At 36.5% G+C, this 25,578-nt stretch overlaps 4 protein-coding genes and 1 long non-coding RNA gene across 5 annotated transcripts; 1 reads left to right on the forward strand and 4 right to left on the reverse strand.

The window, feature by feature from the left end:
- Positions 1-5,790: 5,790 nt before the first annotated feature.
- LOC126373025 (uncharacterized) lies at positions 5,791-8,140 on the reverse strand. The gene is made up of 3 exons (XR_007567275.1): positions 8,007-8,140; positions 6,910-7,002; positions 5,791-6,011 (listed from the first exon to the last, which is right to left on the reverse strand). It is a non-coding gene; the product is annotated as an uncharacterized LOC126373025 (long non-coding RNA).
- A 3,588-nt stretch (positions 8,141-11,728) lies between these two features.
- LOC126373472 (uncharacterized) lies at positions 11,729-17,109 on the reverse strand. Its single transcript, XM_050019630.1, has 5 exons — positions 17,028-17,109; positions 15,179-15,353; positions 14,361-14,505; positions 12,947-13,058; positions 11,729-11,907 (listed from the first exon to the last, which is right to left on the reverse strand). Exons 1-5 carry the CDS (start codon positions 17,107-17,109, stop codon positions 11,729-11,731), a joined length of 693 nt encoding a protein of 230 aa, XP_049875587.1.
- A 472-nt stretch (positions 17,110-17,581) lies between these two features.
- LOC126373023 (mitochondrial ribonuclease P catalytic subunit) lies at positions 17,582-20,406 on the reverse strand. Its single transcript, XM_050018978.1, has 5 exons — positions 20,141-20,406; positions 19,203-20,007; positions 18,708-19,085; positions 18,072-18,261; positions 17,582-17,754 (listed from the first exon to the last, which is right to left on the reverse strand). Exons 1-5 carry the CDS (start codon positions 20,187-20,189, stop codon positions 17,602-17,604), a joined length of 1,575 nt encoding a protein of 524 aa, XP_049874935.1. The 5' UTR covers positions 20,190-20,406; the 3' UTR covers positions 17,582-17,601.
- Positions 20,407-21,546: 1,140 nt separating this feature from the next.
- On the forward strand, positions 21,547-24,405 carry LOC126373019 (protein crooked neck). Its single transcript, XM_050018973.1, has 5 exons — positions 21,547-21,735; positions 21,822-22,007; positions 22,161-22,276; positions 22,464-22,620; positions 22,742-24,405. The coding sequence occupies exons 1-5, from the start codon at positions 21,697-21,699 to the stop codon at positions 24,365-24,367; spliced, it is 2,124 nt and encodes a 707-aa protein (XP_049874930.1). The 5' UTR covers positions 21,547-21,696; the 3' UTR covers positions 24,368-24,405.
- On the reverse strand, positions 24,380-25,438 carry LOC126373024 (N-alpha-acetyltransferase 20). The gene is made up of 5 exons (XM_050018979.1): positions 25,293-25,438; positions 25,087-25,202; positions 24,870-24,999; positions 24,649-24,785; positions 24,380-24,577 (listed from the first exon to the last, which is right to left on the reverse strand). The coding sequence occupies exons 1-5, from the start codon at positions 25,343-25,345 to the stop codon at positions 24,492-24,494; spliced, it is 522 nt and encodes a 173-aa protein (XP_049874936.1). The 5' UTR covers positions 25,346-25,438; the 3' UTR covers positions 24,380-24,491.
- Between the last annotated feature and the right edge of the window lie 140 nt (positions 25,439-25,578).

Raw genomic sequence — 25,578 nt, forward strand, 5'->3', positions numbered from 1 at the left:
ATTATGAAATCTATCACACTTAAATTGGAAATAATTGTAATTAAGGCGCGTCGTCACGTAACGCTTAAAAGTGGCCAGTGGACAATGTGGACATACCTTTATCTTATTTAAAATCAGTATTATCTAATATAATTTATAATATTGAGTTTCATTCCTCGCGCGGAACAAAAGGTTTTTAAAAGCTCTTTAAACATTTTTTTTATTAACTATACATACCTACAGAATAGCTTTTGACCTCAATGTTACCGGTTGATAACTCACAAGTTGACTTATGGCGGGAGTCGCTCACCTAGCAATTGGCTATTCAATTCAATTGATTCGATCTTATTAGTTATAGGCCATAGGCTGATCCCTATCACCATAGGGTTCGTTATAATCCATCTTAGCATTTCGTATCAACAGTGGCTGAGAGTTGTCTTTGATTACTTGTGGCTCTACGCTGCCCACCCCATTAGGTAATACGGGCGTGCGTTTATATGTGTGAATTTTATTTCTTTACGATAGGTACTTTTATAAAATTTCCTATATTTTGAGCTTTGTGAAACATGTAGGCAAGTAAAACGTATGTAGAACCTACTTACCTACACTCTATGTGGTACCGGGTACGTGACGTGCATTTATACAGGGTGTTAGTGACATCGTAACGTGAACTTTGAGGGATGATTCAGACTATGATTCTGAGTTGATATCTAGTGGAATTTTCCGTCGCAAAAAAATGGAACTGAAAATAATTAAAAAAAACACAAACAATTTCATGAATTTACCGACGTGAAATTCCACTTCATATCAACTCAGAATCATGGTCTGAATCAACCCTCTCGGTATTCGTTACGATGTCACTAACACCCTGTATACAAGTGTTAGGGATGTCCCTAACACTATATGTGATATTCAAGCAAGATATTCGTTACGGTGTATGTACACCGTAACGAATATCATGATGAGCTGATGATTCAGCATATGATCCTGTAATATCAAGTAAAATTTTCCGTCGTAAAATCATATAAATGTTGATGATTTTTTAAATTAAGTCCAGTTCCATACATTTGTGACGGACTTCCCCCACAGTATTCCGTACGATGTCACTAACACCCTGTATGTAACTATGTTATTTCCGATTGTAAATCGCATTAAGATTACATGTTGCTCTCGCTGCACCTACATACACTTCTGGTTCCTTTCGTAAGAAATTAGATAAGGTAGGTGTCTCAAAGATGCTATCTGCATATCGCAATATATGTATAATATATGTAAGTCATTGGCAGCAAAGTAGATCGCCGTCTAGGATATTAGTGTATTTTTGCATACTAGATACACAACCTACTTTCTAGCGCTTAGATATTTCCTATTCAGTGCCAGTATATAAGGCCCACCTACACTCAAACGGTTATTTTTTTTGGTTTGACTTATTGCATATTTGCCGCTGATGGCAGTCACTATTAGGCCGGACTAATGAGAAGCGCTAAAGACTCTCACGCGAGTAATATCCAAAGGGTATTTGACTAGCTCAAATGCTTTCATTTTACTTTTCTACTATTTTTGAAATTTATTCATGAATTATGTAACAATAATACGACATTCGACCGCTTTTATTGATGACTTCACAGGACGGTTTTTCCATACAAACTCCAAAGAAAACTTTTATTTTGACGTTTCGTAAAAAGTATTTCATTTGACTAGGTTATCTATTAACCCAATATCACTGTTGTTACACATTGGCCCCGATTCCTGCAGACACCGCCTAATTTTATTTTAAGTCATATCCGTCATTTTCTTATCCGTCGAAAAGGAAAGGGACGGATGATTGTCAACAAGTTAATTTTAAAACGAATGAATAACCCATGCTAATAAAATAGGCGTCTCGCTGATATGTAATCCGTTTGACAAGCTGTCTTCTTAACTGTGTCGGGTTATTGGCCGATGTAAAATTTTTAGACGGTTGTTTTAGGTTTCTGCTTAAAATTGACGTGTATTCCATAAATTTTATGCCTGTCAATTACCCGACCCTTTCTTTTTCAACGGATAAGAAAATGACAGATATAACTTAAAATAGAATTAGATGGCGTTTGCAGGAATTAGCACCATTAAGTACACTAAAAACACTAAACAGAAAAGCTTAGAAACTCCCTTGAAAATCAGGAAGACCTTTGTCCAACAGTGGGATACTAAAAAGGCTGGAAAAATTATAAAACATACGAGAACTCACGCCCGTAATCCCTAATGTGGTTGGCAGAGCCACAAGTAATAAAAAAAGGACAATTCGCAGCCACTGTTGATGCGAAGACGTAAGATGGAAATTATCAGCCTATCGTCTATAACAACTAACCCTACGAACATACAGATTCAATTAGACAGCCTTATTAACTATTAGGTATCCAGCATCCATACTTGACCTTAAGTAACAGTGGACTTGGGTGAGCTGGGGTAGGTTAGGTTTCGAATAGTTACTATTCAATTATAGGTCCTAATTATATCCGTGCTTCGGAAGGCACGTTAAGCCGTTGGTCCCGGTTATTACTTACTGATGTAAGTACGTAGTCGTTACATGAGTCATGTCAGGGGCCTGTGGCGGCTCAGTAATAACCCTGACACCAGGGTTGATGGGGTTGATAATTCACCTCACAATCCACACGATAGAAGAAGAATTATAGGTGAATATAAAAAAATGTGTTAAATTACATCATCACAATCAGAAAACGATTACGACTTTATTAAAAATCTATTTCTGTAATAAAGAAGTACTATAATAAATCAATTTAACGACTCACTGCGACAAAATAAAACACGCCTTTCTGAGCATGCTTTGGAGTTACTTTTAACATTAACAAAGTATAATGTTAAATAACACGCATAATTTGGAATAAGCTTGCAACACCAAATAAATAATACAAGCAGATGCGTGGTAACAGACTTTCCATTTTAGCTGCTATAATACTGCTATAATGTAAAGTAAGTCTACTTACTTATATATACTACAGTTATCTGAAGTAGCAGTATTTATTTCATAATAATAATATAAGTATCCCAAGATATAAACCAACCATTTGGCTTATCACCAACTAGTCAGGACATAGGTAGAGCAACATCGGGTTTAAAATGCCACATAAAAGGCAATTCATCTAACAAAGCAATTTTGCTATTTGATATTTGTTGACATTGCGCACTTACTGTTATATGCCAAATTGCAATATTGCTTTATATATATCTATATTGCTTGAATGCGGCCTTTCAGGACTTCCATCCCGTACCAAAAGACAGCCTGTAAAATATATATATATCAACAGTGTTCTTACTTACCAATCAAAATTACCGTTATAGGTATCTTTTGTAATTATTTAAAACATCGGTTTACTGAATATACTTACATTTCTTATTAATGCTTTATACAAATTAAATCACCGATTTCACAAAATTGCGTAAAGAAGTAGGAAATGTAATATGCGTTTTATATACTTACATACCTACTCGGTGACAAGTAAAATATAGGAAAATAATGTCATCAACCCGCAATGGAAAAGCGTGGTGGCATAATGTTAGGTACGTATCGTTTCGTTTATAAGTCCAATTTATTACTTTTTATGCGGTAAGTAGTAATTATTATAGTACTTATAAAGATCAATGCGTTAAATAGACAAGTGTCTGTTACATAAGTTCTTGTAATTTTATATACTTTTATTCAATTTACTAAGTATTGTACAACTTTTGTATATAGTATAATCATAGAAAAATAAATATTATAACTACAAATACCAAAAGTTTAAAATGTAGTATGAGTATGAGTCATGATCGCATGAAAATTTTCTTAATTTAAAATGAATTGCGTAATTTAAAATAGATAGACGTGGATCTATTTATAGATCTAATTCAAAACATTGTATTACATTGTAGAAATATATAACCTGAACATTGAGTTCCGCTATAAAGTTAACAGCGTGTAGGTACGTTCCTACCCCCTAACTCTCGCACTTCCGGACCCCCGTGACCAACCAAAATCCACCTGTACCTAGTACATAAGTACATAAACGAAAATTCTTCATGCAAAACCATTTATTTTTCTTATTCAATTGCTCGCTGATATAAGCGAATCACAAAGATAGTTTTAATCGATACAAGAGGTAAACTTTGTCAGCAGTTGCGATCTGAAGTGAGCTCAGTTTTATTATGTAGCTGCCGGTCGCGGCCGCGTTCGCTCGTCGTTCATTTTGTCTTTTTTCTAAGTCCGTCCACTTTTACTATCGCTCGCCGTTACACCATTCCAATGTTCAGATTACACCGTTGATAATAGATCTAACGGCAGATATCGTCATCATACTTCAACGAATAAATAAATAATTGAAAAGGAAGTAGAGCAACATTCCTTCCTGCATCTCCGATGGTAGAACGTAAACATTTCAAAGATTGCAACCTACTTGTAACGACACACCTGCCTATTGTTTTGGAAGATTGTGTCTTCTATGTGTTATGATAAGAGACGCCTATTCATTAAAATCATCGTTTTGTTCTCCAGAAAATTACCTGTATGAATAATTCATTGGAGGCTAATACTATAGTAGAAAACGATGGAAATGACGAATTCCTTTCTATTCTTGTAGTGCATGACAAGTAGCTATAAAAACTATTGTATAATCAGCTACTTAATAGTTTATTGCATTGCAGGCGGGTCATCTTTTTATGGTAATTTTATTCGAAGATGTCGTCTCACCTACGAGACATTTTCGATCTAACTTTCTTATCCTACTTTTACTCGCATTACGCAGAATTAAGTAATTTTCCGTCACACACTACTTTGATGAGGCAATGGTTTCGTCACTGTCACAATAAAAGAACAATTTTAATTGTAAAATTTACTCTTATGACATACATTGTTACATGGGCTCTGTTGGACAAGCTCACACCATTAAAACGTACATGACGCGACGTTTCAAAGATTTACAAATTGGCGAATACGAGAAGGTACAAAACATTTTTTAAATAATACGGTTAGTCAAGAATTGTTTTACAAACTTCATCCGAGCAAATTATTAAGTATGTTATCAAACTGCTTCTCAGAGACTGTTAGTTCAAAACAATTATCAAAAGAAAGATTTAATGAAATCTACAGTAAAGAACACATGTTATGTTTTCTTATGAGAACCATACCGGTACAGTTACTTCTGGATCTGCAATCCTATTATGTTTATTATCATGAGGATAGCACTTGACTATAGATCACAATATTCATGACATGATGAAGAAATTACATTTGTACTGGTCTGGTAAATCTACGCATAAGAAAAGTTATTTATAGACGCATTCAATTTGTTGCTCTTTTTTAAGTTGTTGTAAGTCCGGCGGTCTTTTGTTAAAAAAGCTTTGATACATAAGAGTCTGTTTATCACTCTAATGAATATGTTTAGTTATACTTAGTACTATAGCACTGTAAACTGACAAGGATATTTTGGCACGTGATAGATATCGCATCCTATGAAAACGTAATTTTTGACAGTTGTTATTAACGGAGAATGTATGGAGATGGTGCATACCAGCGCCCTCCTGTCATTGTCATCCACGCGACAAGACCCTTGTATTGATGTATAATATGTTATATCATGTCAGTCGAGAATTAGGGAGTTATCCAAATTGCAAACATTTCGATCACGAAGCGACAGATAGGGTATTTTACCCGTCCGAAATAAACTAACACCTTACGTCAAGGTTGATGAATACCTGCGAGGCGTCACTATTACCTTATTGCCTCACAACTAACCCCCAGGACAGGATGCAACACTCAAAACCAATGAAACGAAAAAATGTGTCATAATTTTATATTTATACACGAGACATAGTATGATGAAAAATAAACTATAAATGTATATTTACAGGAATTTGATCTGAGTCCAATGTTGAGCGGATTGTATGGCGATTGTATGGTGGTGGGGTGTTTAGATGAAGGTGGTGCCGATGTATCCTGGGGCGATGAGGCCGGGCACACCAGTGGCACCGTTGACCACGGTAGGGCCGGCCACCACGGTCTGGAAAACAACATCAGGTAAACTTAAGGTTCCGTATCAGAATCATAATCATTTATGCAACATAATTATCATAGATAAACTTGTTGATGGTCAATTTAACATTTTTGAATCTACGTCATTTCGCAAGGTGTTATGGCTGAGGAGAAGGAATTAGAAGAAACTGCAACAGCAACACATCTTTTACATCAATGTAGGTATACATTACAAGTTATTTAATAACTAGAGGAACACATTTAATACCAGGCATTTTATCTACACGTTTTTTTAGGTCAAGTAGTACTCTGAACCGGCCAGCATGCATCAAGTCTTAGATGAGAGAGGAAGCGACTGTGGAGTGTCAGGAACATAGTAAGTAGAATGCCGTGATCTTTGCCTACCCGATCGGGAAATACGCGTGGTCTTATGTCTTTTTATTACAAGAAAGAATTCCTGCAAGTGATATTCCGGCATGTCTGAAAAAGCCATTCTGAGAGAAGGATTTGCAGATAAGATAAATATACTTTAATCAGCACAAAGAATACAAGGCACCACCAAGGCTGCAGGGTTACAGTTGTCGCCCACTTCTTTTCTAGTTATGCCATCCTATTGTACGCTTTGCGTTCTCACTGTCTTTTGAATTAAACATGCTAAACTAATAAATCCAATGTGACCTGACCTGTCAAATCGTCAGATTAGGTAAATGGACCCTGAAAACGGGATAACGCTAGGTATATGACGAAACTGACGTAACCATTACCAAGTTACCTGGTGTGACACCTAAAGCTACGCGTCCACAAATAGGTTGCCAACCGCGATACAGGATTTGCTGATGTCAATGTGGATGCATACATTTGGACGCCAAAGGCCGCATCGTCACTTGCCATGAACATAATAGCCATATTGAAAAAACAAGCTTTACCCTGGAGACGGGAGCCAGACCTCCCCATCCGCCGTAGAAGAACTGGGGTGCGGCCGAGGCGAACGCCACCACACAGCAGAGGAGGACGAACATCTGCCAATCATAAAATATTATATTATACCTACAGTATACTACTCACATCCTATAAACAAATAAACTCATATTCCCTAAGTTTTTCTAGAAAAGCTTCAATAGTTGTGTAGATAGTATAAGTTCGTTCTCATAAATTAAGATGTTATGGCTGTTCAAATAAAGTGCAATATCAGTTGGAGAGTGTCGTTCCACGCCGTCGCTTGTGACAAAATGCGCCGCGGGCACTTTTCATACAGAAATTGGTTGTCTATTTGTTATATGAGACCTATGCAGTAGTCACCCAGTTTAATAATGTAATAATGGGTCACCTCCACTCTAATATGGATTTGTATTAAGTGATTGCCTCACTTGTGTCTTTATTAAGATTTTAAAGATTCTTCGGCCTCTTAGAACGACAGAGCCAACTGAACAGCCGACACGTTGACGTGTGCTGCCGACACTTCAAACGTCAACTGCAGCTATCGACATTAGCCGCTAGCAAATTTTTATTTCATGTATTTTATGTCATTTTTATTAATAATATTTATTTTATTTTATTTATTAGGACATTGATAATTTTAATTTTATTTGATTTTATATAATTTAATTTAATTTTAACTTATCTAATCTAATGTACTTATAATTATGGATATTAATCTGAAATAAATAATTTGAATTTGAATTAATTATAACCGATGCCAACAGCAAGTGCTGCTCGTGTGTAAAAGGACTTAAGAATACACCGTGAAGAAAAATGTAGTGAAGTAGGAACAATACTAATTTTGATATTAAATTGAGAAACTTTGAAAAAAGATTTGGTTGGTATGTTAAACTATAGTAATAGAAAACTAAAAAAAAAATTATTATCGTTTTCTATATTATAAAAATGTAAAAATCAGAGCTACAAACTCGACCGTCGTTAGCTCTCACGGTTTTCTTTTGGTAGCATTTTTTCGCAACTTTTTTTATTAAGGGGGTAAAAAATCTAAAGATACTTAAATAACAATAATAAACTTAGAACTTACGGTGAATTTCATATTGGCGATTGGTTGGTTGTAGATCTCACTAGAACTGCTCTAAGCCTTCTGAGTGCAACTATGCTGATCCACGGAAGAGCCTAGCGTTATATAGGGCCCTGCAAGGTCACCTAGTCTAGGTATCCTAGCCCTAGCACCTCCTGAGGTCATAACTGACTCTATTTTAAATGTATAATTGACATTCTTGATGCCGATAAAAAATTAAACGCATAATTATTCAGACTAGATAAGGGAAACAATATTTATAGGCTCAGCATTGCCATCAAGGAGCTGTTACTTATTTTCTATCGTTAGTGATAAGGATATAGCAGTACAAATTACTGGTTTCGCCTTTTATGGGTTCTGCACCGTAAGATAGGCAGAGTTAAGATGTGATAGATAAAGATGATAAGATGGAGAGGTAATTATTTGCTACGAAAGTAGAGAAGTAGGAAACTACATGGAGATGCGATAAGCTAGAGAAATAAAGACTTTTTTGCGCGTCGGTCAGAGCCAGTTCAAATTAATCAGGAAATTAAGCAACCAATAATCCTCTAACAGGATTTAATGGCTACTGACGTATGTCTTGACATAGGAGGAGGGCGCACCCTTTCAAGGATACAGGCGTGACGCTGTATTATAAAAATATACTAGACTTTAGCCGGAACCCTAGGTTCCATTTGTTTATCTCACAGGCTATACCTGAACATTGTACATTTATAAAACTAGTTACTGAATGCAAACCAGAATTAAATGTAGGCGTTCTAATAACTTAGTCATTCAAGAAGTTCACCTTAATAAACGATTAGAATACATTATTATTACAACGCTATGAAATTAATTTGTATACTTAAATAATATACATATAATCTTGATCAGGCTATAAATGAAATTCATTAATTAATCCCTTCATTTTCTTCAAAGCTTGCGACCATAATTATCTAGATTGTAAAAAACTATATTTAATTTATTAAGGTAATAAGTATAAAAGTAAGTAAGTATATATCTCTTATAATGGGACGTATATAGGCTACTTAAGCAAAGCATGTTGTTGTTGTTATATATTTCACTTAAGTACACGTTAATAATATTACAACAATATACAGGTATTATTGTATACAAACGTACAATATTATACAGCTTGTGAGAAGCTGCAGAAGTTTTAAGACAGAGACGTTCGAAATGTAAAAAAATACAATTCAAAGTGTAACTATTGATGCAGCATAGGTATTCCCTACTGAATGAAGATATTTTCGAATTTTAATTTAAAATAGTAAGGCAAATCGCCTGTGCCTGTCTAGATAGGATTATTGACTATATATATATATGACCGAAATCGAAGTTAAGTGATATATACGTAGAGACTGTTATTTTTTCTGAAAACGAGCATTAGGTTCTTTTATCACTTCCGACTTTCATGTCGCTTTCTTAGTATACTTATATACGTATAATAATCTAATTCTTTGTTCCTACACACACGACTGATCACATTATAAAACACATGAATCTTGTTTGCAAATCAAGATTATTTATGGTCAGTACAATCATTCTAGTGTTTGAACACAAAGGGAATCTATTACAATATCATTTAAAACACGGCATGAAGGCTAGGTGTCTAGATGTTAAACTTGTAAGTAATTTCTAGAGAGGCCTACCGTACAGTCATGAGCAATATAATGTACCCACATTAGGACTCTGTCGCACTAACATATTTGACATTTAGTGAGACTTACATTTCAATTTGTCAAAAAAGTTAATGTGACATGGTACCAAAGTGTATACATAAATTAATGCTCGTGACCGTACATGACGGCTATTGAAATGACATTGCATCATAGTTATCAATCGTTACCATTATCATCAACATTCTTCCATAATACCAGCTTACTAACAGCATTTATTAAAATTAATAAACATAAAATTGTATTACGTAAGTACGACCCTTGCATAAAGCCTAGGTACACTAAACGCGTTAAGCTAACCTCTGAAACTAGTAAACAATTATTTGGGATTATAGTATAACATATTCAGTATATATCTCTACATACGTATATATATAAATACCATTCTCATGTTGTTCAAACCGTATCCGGCAACGGCGATTCCTAAATATCTATCCTGCGTCGTTGTTGTGGTGGGGTCTGATGTGCCGGTGAAACCGAACATGGACTTGAAGATCCGGTCACACGGCACACAATAAAGCTGGCCTGACGAATTGAGTGTGTAGTTATAGGAGGGTTTCGGTCGAGTCTTCCGTATTTGGCGCTTTGCGTCGACACCTTGTAAACGGTTCTTTTCAAATAAATTGACGCTCTTGTGAATGACGCGGCGTCATTCCGGTATAACACGAGCACGATCCTCCCAACTAACAGTTGATTATGAAGAAACATGAAAGCTTTTGTTGGCAACACCAACATTAAAACATATTTTTTATTTTAATGATGGCAACTTATGCTCTCTTCCCCCTTTTCCTGTAACGTCGCCCGAATGTAACGTGTGTCGAGTGCAATAAATCATTATAATTTCAATATCGTTACCGAAAATACCGAAAATCTTTAGGTACCTATTCAGTATATTACCTACATTGTAGGTCAATGGCCAAAAAAAATCATGAACGTCGCGTCGTAAAGAAAACCGCAACCGTGCGTGTATTGTGTCTTGTATGAAATGTTAAAACTGAATAAATTCCTAAATACGAACACTTACTCATATATAATATTTCACTTTATTCGAATACGTTATATTTTACACCTACGTATATGTAAGTATAACATAATAACAACATAAGCTCATCCACATTGGAGATGTCCTTAGAGAAGGTTCAGTACGATCTACTCTGAACCGGCGTGCGTGTATAAAACGATTGATGAATGTGGAGGAAGCAAGATAAATGTGTCAGGATCGAAGCAAATGGAATTCCATAGTCTCTGCTTACCCCGGTGGGAAATAGGCGTGAGCTTATGTACGTATGTATCATAAGCTCTGTGAGGTGTGGGTACTTAATTCATCTTGCAATGGATATACTTCTGACTACCCCAATTGGGATATAGTCGGGCGCTTGTTATGTTATGTTTCATCCCGGAATAAATGGTTACTCAAATAAAGGCTGACGACACATCTCCTCTCCTCTATACCTTGGTCGGTGGAAACTGATCCTAAGGCGATTCTCACACTGCCCCGCATGATGCAGCGTAGCGCGTGGATGCATTTTCTGTGTGTTAGACCGTGCGTGTTTTCTATACAAACGGAGATACTTACAAGAACACGCATCCACGCGCTACGCCGCATCATGCGGGGCAGTGTGAGAATCGCCTTAAACTAGTGTTTCAAACAGTCTCTAGCATATTATATGAGCGACCGTCGGACTCGAGCGGCTCAAGAATAGCCTGAAAAAGATACGCGGGTCAGGGAGGAGGATTTTACGACACACCTCCTTTCCCTACATAGAACACGTTGATCTACTTGTCTTCCCGGGCATGTCGTAAAAACCGACAGAGGGGTTGTGTCTTCTAACATGATGGACTAATGTTATGGGCGATAGACTAATCCCTTATCACCATAAGGTTCATCATATCCAGCTTACGACATCGTATCAACAGTGGCTGCAAGTTGTCTTTGATTACTTGTGGCTCTGCCCACCCCGTTAGGGATTACAGGCGTGGGTTTATGTATGTATGTATGATTCTCCTTTTCCCTCTCCTTTGTTAGAAAACCTTTCAAACTCACGTTGTCTAGCAAATAAGCGGCTTCTCGGAGTCGAGGCGGATGTGCTCGTCGGGGCCGGATTCGCGCGGCTCGATGGCATCGGCGCGATAAACGGCATTCTCGATCCACACCGCGATGCGGTCCGATATCGCCACCATGAAGCGCGCCAGCCGGCCCGGGTGCGTACGCGACGGCTTCGGTTCGCCTGGATTCATTACACGTTAATAATCTACGCTTAAAAATAGCCAAACTTACCAAAGCAAGATCCAGAAGGATATGAAAACTAAGTACAAGAAATACGTCAGGTACTTTTCTACTGGAATCTACTGGTAATCTATCTACTGGAGAAGTCAAGGAAGTACTCATATTTATTTTAGCTGCGTATCATCCCAGACATGTCGTAAAATTTCTAAACATATTATAGTAACATCATAAACTTAGGGTTTTAGTGACACCGTAATTAATACCAAGGGGACAATTCAGCTCATGATTCTGATAATGAGTTAATATGAAGTGGAATTTTCCGTCGCAAAACTCATGATTTTTGTGTTTTTCAAATTATTTTCAATTCTATACTTTTGCGACGGAAAAATCCAATTCATTTTAATTCAGAATAATTAGTTTAATCATTCCGTATTCACCTTAATAAACGATTAGAATACATTATTATTACAACGCTATGAAATTAATTTGTATACTTAAATAATATTATAATCTTGATCAGGCTATAAATGACATTCATTAATTAATCCCTTCATTTTCTTCAAAGCTTGCGACCATAATTATCTAGATTGTACAAAACTATATTTAATTTATTAAAAAGAAAAAAAAAGAGAAAGGTAATAAGTATAAAAGTAAGCAAGTATAAATCTCTTGAGAATAATTAGTTTAATCATTCCGTATTCGTTACGATGTCACTTACATACACCCTGTACAAGTACATACTGGTAGCCATACAAGTACGTATTTTCAGTGCCATACTTTTTTCTACAATTCTACTTGATATCAACTCAAGATCATGGTCTAAATCATTCCTCAAAATTTTCGTTTCTATGTCACTAACACGTATATGGAATCAATGTCGAGTTGTAATGACTAATAATTACGGCTCTACCCACCTCGACTTAAGTATTTCTAAAAGGATAAAAAGATTATGCCTATGGATTTTTAACGGGATACAGTATCGTTTCTACCAGCTTCATCGGCAGGTTTGCTAGCTAGCTATTTAATTACAAAAAACTCACCAAGTATTTCAGCTACCCTCTCTAAGACGACGTCAGCGATGCTTCGCAACCTGTTTGATACCAGCATTTCTTTTTGACCTTTTGCTATGTAGTCGCACATTCGGTACGCCACCTGTGCAGTTGAAACAGAAGATAAGTTGAAATTATTCATTCGCAATGCAACACATAGGTAGGTATTGTTCGTTTTTGTTCACTACTTAGCTGATTTCGAAGAATAATGTCAACTGGAATATAAGTACTCGTTAAAAGGATTATCTACCTACCTACAAAAAGAAATGTCCTCATGCAGTTCATAACTACGACTGCTCCAGGTTTGCGACTTTTGGTTTAATATGTCAATAAAGTTAATGTGACATGGTACAAAGTGTATTAATACATGATAATTGTCGCTATCGTAGATAGCCTAAGTATTTTCGTGTAGAAATAAGCTGAAAATACCTTTTATCTATTTTTTCTTTTTTTTCTTGCCCTGTGTACAACAAATGATTGAATTTAATAAACAAATTAAATGCTGGGACTTATATTTATGGAATTGATATTTTAGTTCGCGTATACCTATTACGTAAACAATTGCCTAACAAAATAGTCATTTTGGTAGGAGAAATTGTTACTGGCAATAAATTTATTTTATTCTTATTCTTAGAAATAAGTAGATGACTCTACATCTGCTGGGTCTGCATGAGAACCACGCCGCGCGCGCATGTATGGGATGATATCCTGTACGTACCAGCTATGTACCTACCTTAGGCTATCAATATCAAGGGTGGTGCATGTCCGCCTTCCTACAAATTCCTAGCTAACACTACCATTCAATAGGGATTAAGAGCAAGAATTGGAGCTCTTGTAAATGTTCTACCTGCTCTCGGTGACTAACCAACGCTTGGAAATATTGCGACAACGGCCCACTTCCTACGGGAGTGCGAAGGAGTCGCGAACTACCGGGCCAGACACCTCGCCTGAGGTGCAGTGTGGTTCTCTAAGCTACTATCTACCAGCCAAATTTCATTGACGAACCGTCATCGACGGACTCTTGTCTATGTCTTTAAAGAACTCTTTTTCTATGGTGTGGGTGTGAGGTGGATAACCAACAACAGCAACCCTTGTGTCAGGATTATTATTCAAAGAATACTGTCAAAACACTCTTAGTTGCAGATCATGCAGCGCAAGCGCTAATTTCGATTCCAGTTGATAGGGGTGTGCGTTGAGTTGACGGTGCGTCAACGAACGACCATCCGCGAAGTTTATTTAGAGAATCGCATAGAACATACTTCCCCGAAGTTGTCGGAAACATTAAAGGTTTGTTGAACTTCCATTGTAAATTGGGCTGGCTGGAGTGAGACATAGTCTTTTCGGGAAACAAGCACACAAAATAGGCGCTTGGACTGTGAGTAGCGGAATAGGTACCAATGCTAACCTGCGCGCTGAAGTTGACCAGCCATTTCTGTCGCTGTCGCAGCTCCCGTGAACGCTCCACCTGCTCGCGGCGGCTGACCATGCCGCCGGGGCCCGACCACTGCTTGTGGTGCTCGTTCAACGCTTGGAAGTATTGCTCCGTTTGTCTGAACGAAACGAAGTCCAACAATTAAAGAATACTTACAACAGATACCTACTTACCTAATAAGTACCTACTGAGACAAACCTCCACCAACCCGCATTGGAGCAGCGTGGTGGAGTATGCTCCATACCCCCTCCGGTTGATTGAGGGGAGGCCTGTGCGATTATGTTGTATGTTGAGACAAACCAAGCAGTTTATTTATTTCGTGGTAAAACGCACTAAGCGCAGCTGCAAGTTGTATCGTAGTTCTGCCCACTCCACACCGACCAGAGGCGTGAATAAATGTGTGTGACAGTCTAGATTTTGGAAATCCCACGGCTCATATACAAATCCAGTACCTATGTAACTATCTACCTAATGTAAGCAACTCCCTATATAAGAAGCCTCGCTGCTAGTATGCTTGATACGAGGTTTCTAATTATATAAAAAACAGTTTATTCGTCCCACCCCTCTGCTGGGCAAATAGGAAGCATGCTCAAACATTAGAGAAGGTATGGATCATACCACCACGCCAGTCCATTGAGGTTTCTAATTCTTCTTGTATCGTGTAGGTGGGTGAGGTGGATGGCCAACCACAACAACCCTGGTGTTAGGGTTATTTTTAAGCCGTCATAGCCCCCTGACAAGGCCCATGTAACGACTACGTACTTACTTCTAATTAATTTACTTAAACTTACTCGGGGCTCAGGAAGTAATCTTCCTCGAGCGCGCTCTTAATCTTATCTCTACGGTCCTTGGGAAGCACGGCGCATTTCTCGTCCCATAACGAGCGTAGGCGCCGCGAGTTAGGCCGAGCAAGCATCTCCGTGCGCTCCGCATTGAAACGACGGCGCACTGGACAAGCACATAATGCTGTAAAACCACAACAACAAAAAAAATATAAAAAAAAAGAAAAAAATAAAAAAAACTTCCCCATTTGTACGAGGATGAAGGTTTCAGGTTAAGGTCCATGTTTCCAACCTTTAGATTCCTGAAGAATAGTAAGTTGTTGTGATTTAAAAAATTTCATTAAAAAGACCTGTAATTAAAACGTGGCATGATTAGCTGAATGTTGGGAAAAATGACTACTTAAAAGATACCATAAGCTCACGACTATATCCCAATTAGGGTAGTCGAGGTACATCCATTGTAAGATGAACTAACTAACTACTTATAAAAAAAGGGGGAAGCTGGACAGAAAACATTGCGCCCGACCCACGGGCCATCGACACTCCCTGTATCTTTTTCAAAATACGAATAACGCGCCAGCCAGTATGACCACAATACCATTCTATAATAAAATAAAACAGATAATAAGAAGGTCAATACTTAATGATAAGCTCAGTTAGGCCTGAGTACTATAGGTACATTATGAAAGTCCCTCTGACTACCCCAATTGGGAAAACAGTCGTGAGCTCATGCTAAGTCTATATCAGTGTTTTTCAACCTGTGGGTCGCGACCCCCTGGAGGTCATTTCTCATTAGCCAAAAGGTATCCAAATTAGAAGACTTGAATTCGATGTATCCGATGTACGTAATTGTAGGTAAGTGTTTTTATATCCGATAAGTATGTACTTACGTATATATCCTAATCATGGAGACCATAAATACGTTGTATGGAATGAATATTGGTAATTCAGTAACATACACACATAAATGATTAAAAAAACCGAAGGGTCAAGGGGGTCGCGAAATATTTTTTTATACTAGGGGGGTCGCATCATGAAAAAGGTTGAAAAACACTGGTCTATATTATGTAGATATTCTGTCTGTCTTTTGTGTTAGATAAATAATCACCTAAATACCATGAAGAAACACACACACATTACCCCAGTTCTTCTGTCGTGTAGTGCGAACTAAGAAACGACGGACCACACGAACCCATGGTGATGTTGTCAAGTTAATTACTGAGCTACTCATACATAAAAACATGCCTTTTCCCCATTGGGGTAGGCAGAGACTACGAAATTCCACTTACTACGATTACAAAGCTGACATACCTCTTCGGCTTATTCCACCAGTAACCGGAACCTAATAAATATTCCGACAGGAAATTCTACTTGATATTAACTCGGAATAATGAGCTGAATTTAACCCTCAGTATTCGATACGTACGATGTCACATGCACTAGTTGCACTCCGTACAATTCATACAGGTAGCCATAGAAGTACTTAAATGGTTAATTTTCCATCGCAAAAGTATAGAATTGGATATAATTTTAAAAAATACAAAAAACATTAATTTTGCGACTGAAAATTCCACTTGATATTAACTCAGAATCATAGTCTGAATCATCCCGCTCGGTATTCGTTACGATGTCACTAATAGTCTGTATTATAAAGATGTAAAAATAAATCAACATATAATCCTACCTAGGTATATTAATATATACTTAAACCAACCAAAACCCAAAAATATGGCGTGTAGAGCTGGCTCGCTTCCTGGAACGAGTGTACCAAAAGGCTGGGAAGAGGGAAGAGCAGGAGAGAGGCCTTTGCCCTGCAGTGAGACACAGATGACTGTTAATAATATAAACATATACTAACGGTCGGTATTCACCCGTTCCTTCTTCACATTTTGATCGGAACTGGATTTCTTTGGTGCTATTTTTTTAGCTTTACCTGGCATTATTAGTTAATCGTACAAATAATTTATAAAAAAAAACCGAAAGAAGGCGTTTGCTTATTTAGCTATTGAACGTTTCAAACCATTAAAATCGTGATGGTTATGTCTGTCAATCAATCACGACATTTGTATTGACCAGTATCAATGAAATATAGTTAAGACTTCTTGTTCGTAGACTATTTACTTAACCTCGATGTATGCGCCTATTTTGCTTGATACCTGAAACGGCTGGATCCTCGCTGGATCACTCCAGCCAGCCTAATTCCCAAGGCAGTCTAACAAGCCTCTGATAGAAGTAGACTAACATTTTACAAATAATGGTATTATGCGTAAGCAAATCACGCAGAAACAACTGGACGGCTTCAAATTCGCTGTTCGTTATATTAGAAGCTTCATCAACATCTGTTTTCAAGTCAACACGCTACATCTCCTTAGGGTTAACCCAGGGAAACAGAGTATTAAATGAAAAACGTGATAATTTTATAAATTTATTCGTCATCTAACAGGCGCCTGCAGACACAACCAACTTGTCCAGTCGGGAGTCCCGTCTCTGACGTGCCCGTGAACCGTCGTCGCTTCATCTCGCTCGAACGGTATATGCCACGCGTCCTTCACTTTCTGAGCGCAAGGTGTTACAGATAGAGGTTCCTGGAAGCGAAAATCATAATTAATTTAAAGCTAAGACAATCTGCGAAATAGATTCCACCACCAAGTTTTTGCACTATTCTTTATAGCATAGAGAATTGGTAGATCTCCCTCACTCTTATAGAAAGTAAGGAATGTAGATGTAGGTACCTTCTTTGATAAAACTTGACTTTGGATTGTAAGACATTGCAATGATGAAAAGTAAAGTTCCTAAAAGAAAATAGTGAAAGCTTTCCATTTAAAAGTGGTTGTTAACTATTTAGTCACCAATTTGAATAAGGAGTTTGTTGGTAAATGAATACATCTCTATATTCCATCACCTGTATGAAAGGAGCTCCATGTTTGTTGATAAAGACCATCCACTGGTGTTGCCACTGCCACCGCTGGAACAGATAGCGCAGTTCCTCTTGCATCTGGAACCTGTGGCCTCTCAACTGGTCTTTAGACACAAAGTCAGTATGGGAACCACTCAGAATAGCTGCTGTGATGAAGAATGGATCATCTTGGGACCTAAAGCAATGCAGAAGAAGCAAATAAATACATTTGAATTTGAATTTTTAAAATGATATAACATAATCAAACATACACAATAGCTCAAGACTATATCCCAATTGGGGTAGTCAGAGATACATCCATCACAAGATACACACAAATAAGTACCCACACCTCACCAAACTTTCAGTTACATACACCAATGTGATAAGTGGTGAGCCCAAATGAAATGACAATCACACCAAAATTAATGTCTTGGTAAACAAACCTACATAAATTCACGCCTTCAATCCCTAATAGGGTGGGCAGAGCCACAAATTATCATAGACAAGTTGTCAATGTTGATATGAAGTTCTAAAATGGATATGTTGAATATAATAGTGACAAGGGATCAGCCTATTGTCTACAACAAACTGGCATTTCTTGAAAAAAATAGGTAAAATTAAAAAATAACCAGTACTTACATATCATCTGTGAAGAAATTACATGTTTTATTAAGTAAATAATTCATTTTAGGCCATTTCAACATGTGTTTTCTGCCTATTAAAAGTATCTTTTTGTTTTGTTGTCTAAAGTGTTCTACAACATAAATTAATGGGCCAACTTTATCTGCTTTGAATTTACCCATAGCATAACATATATTAAGGGCATCTAATACAATGTCATAAGGTGCAGTTCTCTCTACAAACTCCAAAAACCTCTGCAACTCTTGTGGGGATGTCTTTAGGAGTATATCTGACCCAACTATGATTCTGTCCTTGACATTCTTCTGTATTAGTTTAAATTCATCTTCTGTTAGTTTCAGGCATTCTAATGAAGACTTACAGTACACACATTGGCCACTGAAAAGTAAAAACATAAATTAACAGATGAGAACTTATCTTAAACCATAGAATAAGAAACAATACTACATACTTAAAGTGAATAAGAGTACAGGTGCAATGGCAAGTGTCACTTACTTTTGTTTTCTTATTTTTGTATACTTTGCATTCCAACCCAAGGCAGCATAGGTGTCTTTGAGTAGTTCAGCAGTTTTCTCTGGTAGAATTGTACAATTCCTAGATATATGTACACATACTTCTTCTAAATATTTAACTCTAGTTTTCTTTTCTTTGTACTTTCTTAAAACATAGTTTATCCAACTTTCGTATGCCACATGCTTAAGCGGTCGCTTGTTTTGTAGACTATTTTCAATCAATTCCAGTGCTTGAGCTTTTCTGTTAAGTTTAAAGAGTGTTGCTATTACAGTGCTGTAAGCAGAATGTGTTGGTTTACAGCTCAAATTAATATCATCTAAAACTTTCAATGCTTTGCTCCATTCATCAACAGCACACAGTGCATGTAACAGTCTCTCACAAGTTGTTGAATCTAGAACTTCGTATTTTTCGTACAGTTTTTTATAAGAGTCCAGTATAAATTGCTTCTCCTTATCTGTTAATTGTCTTTCTTTAGCTATTTCATAATACAAGCCTAACATACCATTTGTAACACCTAAACTCAAATCATCTTCTGAGTTTTCCAAAAATTCCGCAAATGATAACGCCGCATCAATTTTTTTATATGTTATCAAAATCTTAAGTAAGACGCCGTCAATATTTTTTTCTTTGAAAGAACCTGGCATGCTCAATATGTGTGTTCTAACTGCTTGCCAGTCAGTAACTTTACTGCTAGTGACCGATTTAATATATTCCATCTGATCATTAACATATTTGGTTTTTCCACTAGGCGTAGCTGTGGGTATACATCGCACTGCTACTCGTAAATCTGAAAAAGTTGTACAAAACTACATAAACTTTACTATCTCCTAAACTTATTAGGTACATGCTAAACCAAAAGCGGGATATTGTCAAAGTATCGAAGACGTATTATATAAAAAAATATATATTTTTCTACTTACAGGAACTCCTGGATGTTAACAAAAAACGAGAAAAAGCAGTTACAATCATTTTAATATATTTATACGAATAAATACCACAAATTAGCAAGTTTTTAGATGATAACCACTTTCTCTGCTAAAATGTATCATTCTTGGCTACATTTCTAAAGTAAATTCAATATTTTTTAATATTTTTCTGCATTTATATAAACCAAATGTAAATTATAACCTAGAAACATTTTTTTGTTTTGGTTTTCCCCGAAGGGTAAGGCAAAAGGAACTATGCCCATACAGCCATGTCTTACGTCTTTTCTTTTCTTCTTGATGATTGATGAAATGATGAAAGGTGATGATGATGAAACCTAAGCCCCCACCCTCAGAGTAGACTCCTACTACGAACCCCAAACGAATTAACTCAAAAGTCTGCATAAACTTTCGAGTTATGAAGCGGCTTCTTGGCACGAAGCGAAAATAGGCAGATACACTTTGTTTATTGAATACTCCGATATAATAACACTCGCGAATATCTTCCGACTAACTTAATGCGATCATTAACCACAAAACACCACTTCGTATTAATTATTTAGATTATTCAATGAAGAAAGCAACTTTCCCGTTCCCGTTTCCCGCCAAAAAGCCTAACCTAGAAACATTTTTTTGTTGTTTTAGTTTTCCCCGAAGGGCAAGGTAAAGGGAACTATCGAACTATCCCATACAGCCATGTCTTATGTATTTTTTTTTCTTGATGATGATTAATTAAATGATGAAAGATGATGAATGATGAAACCTAAGCCCACCCTCGGAGCAGACTCCTACTCCGAACCCCAAACGAATTAACTCAAAAGGCCTCAAAAGCGGCTTGTTGGCACGAAGCGAAAATAAATAGCTACTATTTGTTTATTGAATATTCCGATATAATAACACTATCGCGAATGTTTTCCAACTAACTTAATGCGATCATTAACCACAAAACACCACTTCGTATTAATTATTTAGATTATTCAAATGAAGAAAGCAACCCGTTTCCGTTCCCGCTAAAAAGCCCCTAGAAACATTAGTTTGACCTGAAGGCTAGTGAATTTGAAACATTAAATATAATCCATCCACGCGCCAAAAATGTGTGTTAATCCTTTTTAGGTACGGTAAACTTTACTTAGAAAAAGAACATTTTTTTGTTTTTCATTTTATCTTACTCTAAACAAGCAGTTTCTATTTTTGTTACGAAAGGGACCTGCGTAGCATCTCTACCAAATCTCTACTTGGTTTGGTCTGTGGGACCCTGGGACCTGCGTTTCGTTCGATTTTGACCTGAGGTTTCGACTCTTTCGACTCAAAAAACAAAGACCAAGTCAAAAAATCTTTTCTTTCCGTTTCTTTCATAGATAGATATATCACTCATTCTACAGTCTAGTTAGTCTACGGTGATATCGTTCATTTCATTCAATAATTGACGCTCGCTGGTGCGCTGTTGTTATTCAAGAATTAAAATAAAATCCGTGTAAAAAGCAATAATTAAGAATAATACGAGTTATACAATTTAAAACAAATAAAATTGACGAACGGCTAATTTTGTGATCATGGAAGGCAAAACCACGAAAATGCCCAAGGTGGCAAAGGTAAACCTCACTTCAGCAAAGTAGTAAAATTGAAATTATACATTTTATTCCAGGCCTAATCATTATTTCTTGACTGTCCTAAACAGGTAAAAAATAAAGCGCCTGCAGAGATCCAAATTACAGCTGAACAGCTGCTTAGAGAGGCAAAAGAAAGAGATCTTGAGATATTACCGCCTCCTCCGAAACAGAAGATTTCTGATCCTGAAGAACTGCGAGACTACCAACACAGGAAAAGGAAAGCTTTTGAAGATAATATCCGGAAGAATCGATTGGTGAGATCATTAAAATTTATTCTTACTAGGTATATTAAATTTTCTGTGACACTTGAAAACAGCATTTGTTGATCAAGTAGGAAATCAAGCAACACTATTTAACCTATTTCAATGTTAAGCAACATTCTATCTTGTATTTTTTATTTATTTCAGGTAATCGGAAACTGGCTCAAGTATGCTCAGTGGGAGGAGTCACAGAAACAGATCCAAAGAGCCCGCTCCATATATGAGCGCGCATTGGATGTTGACCACAGAAATGTTACCCTATGGTAAGTGATATTCCTTCTTACATAAAACTTTGTGAATCTCCTAAAATGCTACTCAAGTAGACAGACCCTGAGTAATACATGTGAGTGATTTAAAATGTATACAACATACATTGGACTAGGCCAATTAGAAATATAGAAGTGAGCTTATGTTATGATTATAACCAAATTAAATGTTTTTCAATTCTAGGCTGAAGTACACTGAAATGGAAATGCGTAATCGCCAAGTAAACCATGCTAGGAACCTGTGGGACCGAGCTGTCACCATACTGCCCAGGGTGTCTCAATTCTGGTACAAATACACTTACATGGAAGAAATGTTGGAGAACATTGCAGGAGCTAGACAGGTATGTTATATTTTAAACTATTGTCATACATTGATGGATTTCCATTCATAAGTTCCAGTATTTTTTAAATGTATTTACTACATTTACTTATTGACATTGATTCAGAATATTATACTTACAGGTTTTCGAAAGATGGATGGAATGGCAACCAGATGAGCAAGCCTGGCAAACTTATATCAATTTTGAACTAAGGTACAAGGAATTAGACAGAGCTCGCCAAATCTATGAAAGATTTGTCATGGTCCACCCGGATGTGAAACATTGGATTAAATATGCCAAGTTTGAAGAAAACCATGGTTTTATTAATGGAGCCAGGAAGGTTTATGAAAGAGCTATAGAATTCTTTGGAGATGAAGAACTTGATGAAAGATTGTTTATTGCATTTGCAAAATTTGAAGAGAATCAGAAAGAGCATGACCGTGCTAGAGTCATATACAAGTATGCTCTAGACCATATCCCTAAAGACAGAAATAAAGAGTTATACAAAGCATATACTATCCATGAGAAGAAATATGGGGACCGGTCAGGAATAGAAGATGTTATTGTTAATAAGAGAAAGTATATGTATGAACAAGAAGTAATAGAGAACCCCACAAACTATGACGCATGGTTTGATTACATAAGGCTTGTAGAAAATGAAGGCAATGTTGATGACATAAGGGATACATATGAAAGAGCAATTGCCAATGTACCTCCTTCCAAGGATAAACAATTTTGGAGGCGTTACATTTATTTATGGATTAATTATGCTCTTTATGAGGAGCTGGAAGCAGAAGATATTGATCGCACAAGACAGGTTTATAGAACTTGTTTAGAGTTAATCCCTCACAAAATATTTACATTTTCAAAAATATGGCTAATGTATGCCCAGTTTGAAGTAAGATGCAAAGATTTGAAACAAGCAAGAAAAAGTTTAGGGTTGGCTTTAGGAATGTGTCCCAGAGACAAGCTGTATAGAGGATACATTGATCTAGAGATTCAACTGAGAGAATTTGACAGATGCAGAATCCTTTACCAGAAGTTCTTGGAATATGGTCCTGAAAACTGCATAACATGGATTAAGTTTGCTGAATTGGAAACATTGTTAGGGGACATAGACAGAGCCAGAGCAATTTATGAAATAGCAGTTGGTCAACCCAGGCTAGACATGCCAGAACTGTTGTGGAAAAGTTATATAGACTTTGAAGTATCACAGGGAGAAACAGAAAAAGCAAGACAACTATATGAAAGATTGTTAGAAAGAACTGTTCATGTAAAAGTTTGGCTATCATATGCAAAGTTTGAGTTAAATGCTGAAAATCCTGACAATATTAATGTTGAATTAGCAAGGAGAGTTTATGAACGGGCTAATGATAGCTTGAGAAGTGCTGGAGAAAAGGAATCTCGAGTACTTCTTCTAGAAGCCTGGAAAGATTATGAAACTGAAATTGGTGATGACATTAAACTTGAAAAAGTTTTGGGTAAAATGCCTAGAAGAGTCAAGAAACGGCAAAAGATTGTCAGTGAAGGAGGTGTGGAAGAGGGATGGGAAGAAGTGTTTGATTATATATTCCCTGAAGATGAAATGGTTAGGCCCAACTTGAAACTACTTGCAGCTGCTAAGCAATGGAGAAAACAAAAAGAAGTTATAGAGGTGCCTACAGAGGATAAGGACCAAGAGCAAAACCCTGAGCAACCAGAAAAAGTAACTGAACAGGAACCTGAAACCACACAACCAAGTCCTGATAGTGACAGTGATAGTAATTGAATAGGGATAATATAAATGATGAATAAATATTTTTATTTTTTTCAATCAATAAAAGTGTACTTAGTTTCAATCTTATTACAGGAAAAACATGTCTTTATTTATAATAGGAACCAAACATATTTCTTCAGTCCACATCTTCAGGCCGCACTGGGTGAGAGAGTGGTATGACTGACTTCTTAGCAACATCTCTGGAACATGCTTTTCTCATATCTGCAAGAATAAAGAGGATGTCAAATAAAACAAGTTTTAAGAATAAAATCAAAGGATCAAAGGAATATTACCATAAGCATCTTCATCTGGGTCACCTGAATAATATTCTAAAACAGTTCGATACACAATGTACCCCAAGTTTTTATACATGTTGATTGCCACTTTATTGCTCACTCTTACGAATAGATCCACGAAATAAGCCTTTTTCCTGAAACAAATTAAACACAAAATGATGTTTTGTGAAAAGCCATTCATAAAAAAAGTACAGAAACTACTTGTTTATAGCACTTACTTTTCTGATACATCTTCCAAAATGTTCATTAGTGTAGCAGCAAGTCCTAATCTTCTATAATCTGGACTTACTGTTAATGCTGTAACATGTCCATGCCAATTTTCACCATGACCTTCCGCTTTTCCCATTACTGTAATTAAGATAAGACTTTGTTATTAAACTTTTCAAATAAATAATATTCAAGAAAACCCGAAATTTTAAGAAATGGTTTACTTACTATATCCCATTATCTCTCCACTTGGTGCTTCTGCAACTTGGAAATATTCAGGCCAGTGTGCAAGATACTGAGTATAAAAAGATAATCCGTAGGTTTCTGTAAGAGGGTCTAGATTTCTGAAATAAAGGATAAAAATAAGTACAACAAACAAACCAAACGCCGAAATCCTACATACAGAAATAAAAGCACGATTACTAAATACTAACACGTTGTTAAATTTTAACATATCTTCGCATGTAAAAGGCCTAATAGTCGTCATTTCAATATAAGAAACAAATTAAATCTATAAATATAACCTAAAATCGTTTCACGATGCAGCTTGTCAAGTCAATTGCAATGAATGAATGGCAACATTTTGAATGAACATTTTATAGTTGGTCATTCCATAGACAAAGACAGCAGAAATATGAATGAGTGAGTAAATAGAACCGCTTCATTTCCGTTTGGTTTTTATTAATTATTTTTACTGTAATTCTTTCTACATTTTTGCTA

The sequence above is a fragment of the Pectinophora gossypiella genome, chromosome 15 (genome assembly GCF_024362695.1).
Source record: "Pectinophora gossypiella chromosome 15, ilPecGoss1.1, whole genome shotgun sequence".
In the NCBI taxonomy this organism is placed as follows: Eukaryota; Metazoa; Arthropoda; class Insecta; order Lepidoptera; family Gelechiidae; genus Pectinophora; species Pectinophora gossypiella.

Excerpts from the sequence above, each read along its gene's own strand:
- LOC126373472 (XM_050019630.1), bottom strand. The coding sequence starts at position 17,109 with ATGCCAGGTAAAGCTAAAAAAATAGCACCAAAGAAATCCAGTTCCGAT. Across the intron at positions 15,354-17,027 it reads GGAACGGGTGAATACCGACC|CATTATGTGCTTGTCCAGTG; the intron begins GTTAGTATATGT and ends GTGGTTTTACAG. Across the intron at positions 14,506-15,178 it reads GATTACTTCCTGAGCCCCGA|ACAAACGGAGCAATACTTCC; the intron begins GTAAGTTTAAGT and ends CGTTTCGTTCAG.
- LOC126373023 (XM_050018978.1), bottom strand. The coding sequence starts at position 20,189 with ATGATTGTAACTGCTTTTTCTCGTTTTTTGTTAACATCCAGGAGTTCC. Across the intron at positions 18,262-18,707 it reads AATTTCTTCACAGATGATAT|GTCCCAAGATGATCCATTCT; the intron begins GTAAGTACTGGT and ends GCATTGCTTTAG. Across the intron at positions 17,755-18,071 it reads ATGGAGCTCCTTTCATACAG|GAACCTCTATCTGTAACACC; the intron begins GTGATGGAATAT and ends TTTCGCTTCCAG.
- LOC126373019 (XM_050018973.1), top strand. The coding sequence starts at position 21,697 with ATGGAAGGCAAAACCACGAAAATGCCCAAGGTGGCAAAG. Across the intron at positions 22,008-22,160 it reads ATATCCGGAAGAATCGATTG|GTAATCGGAAACTGGCTCAA; the intron begins GTGAGATCATTA and ends TATTTATTTCAG. Across the intron at positions 22,621-22,741 it reads ACATTGCAGGAGCTAGACAG|GTTTTCGAAAGATGGATGGA; the intron begins GTATGTTATATT and ends TTATACTTACAG.
- LOC126373024 (XM_050018979.1), bottom strand. The coding sequence starts at position 25,345 with ATGACGACTATTAGGCCTTTTACATGCGAAGATATGTTAAAATTTAAC. Across the intron at positions 25,000-25,086 it reads TGGAGAGATAATGGGATATA|TAATGGGAAAAGCGGAAGGT; the intron begins GTAAGTAAACCA and ends TCTTAATTACAG. Across the intron at positions 24,578-24,648 it reads CCCAGATGAAGATGCTTATG|ATATGAGAAAAGCATGTTCC; the intron begins GTAATATTCCTT and ends TTATTCTTGCAG.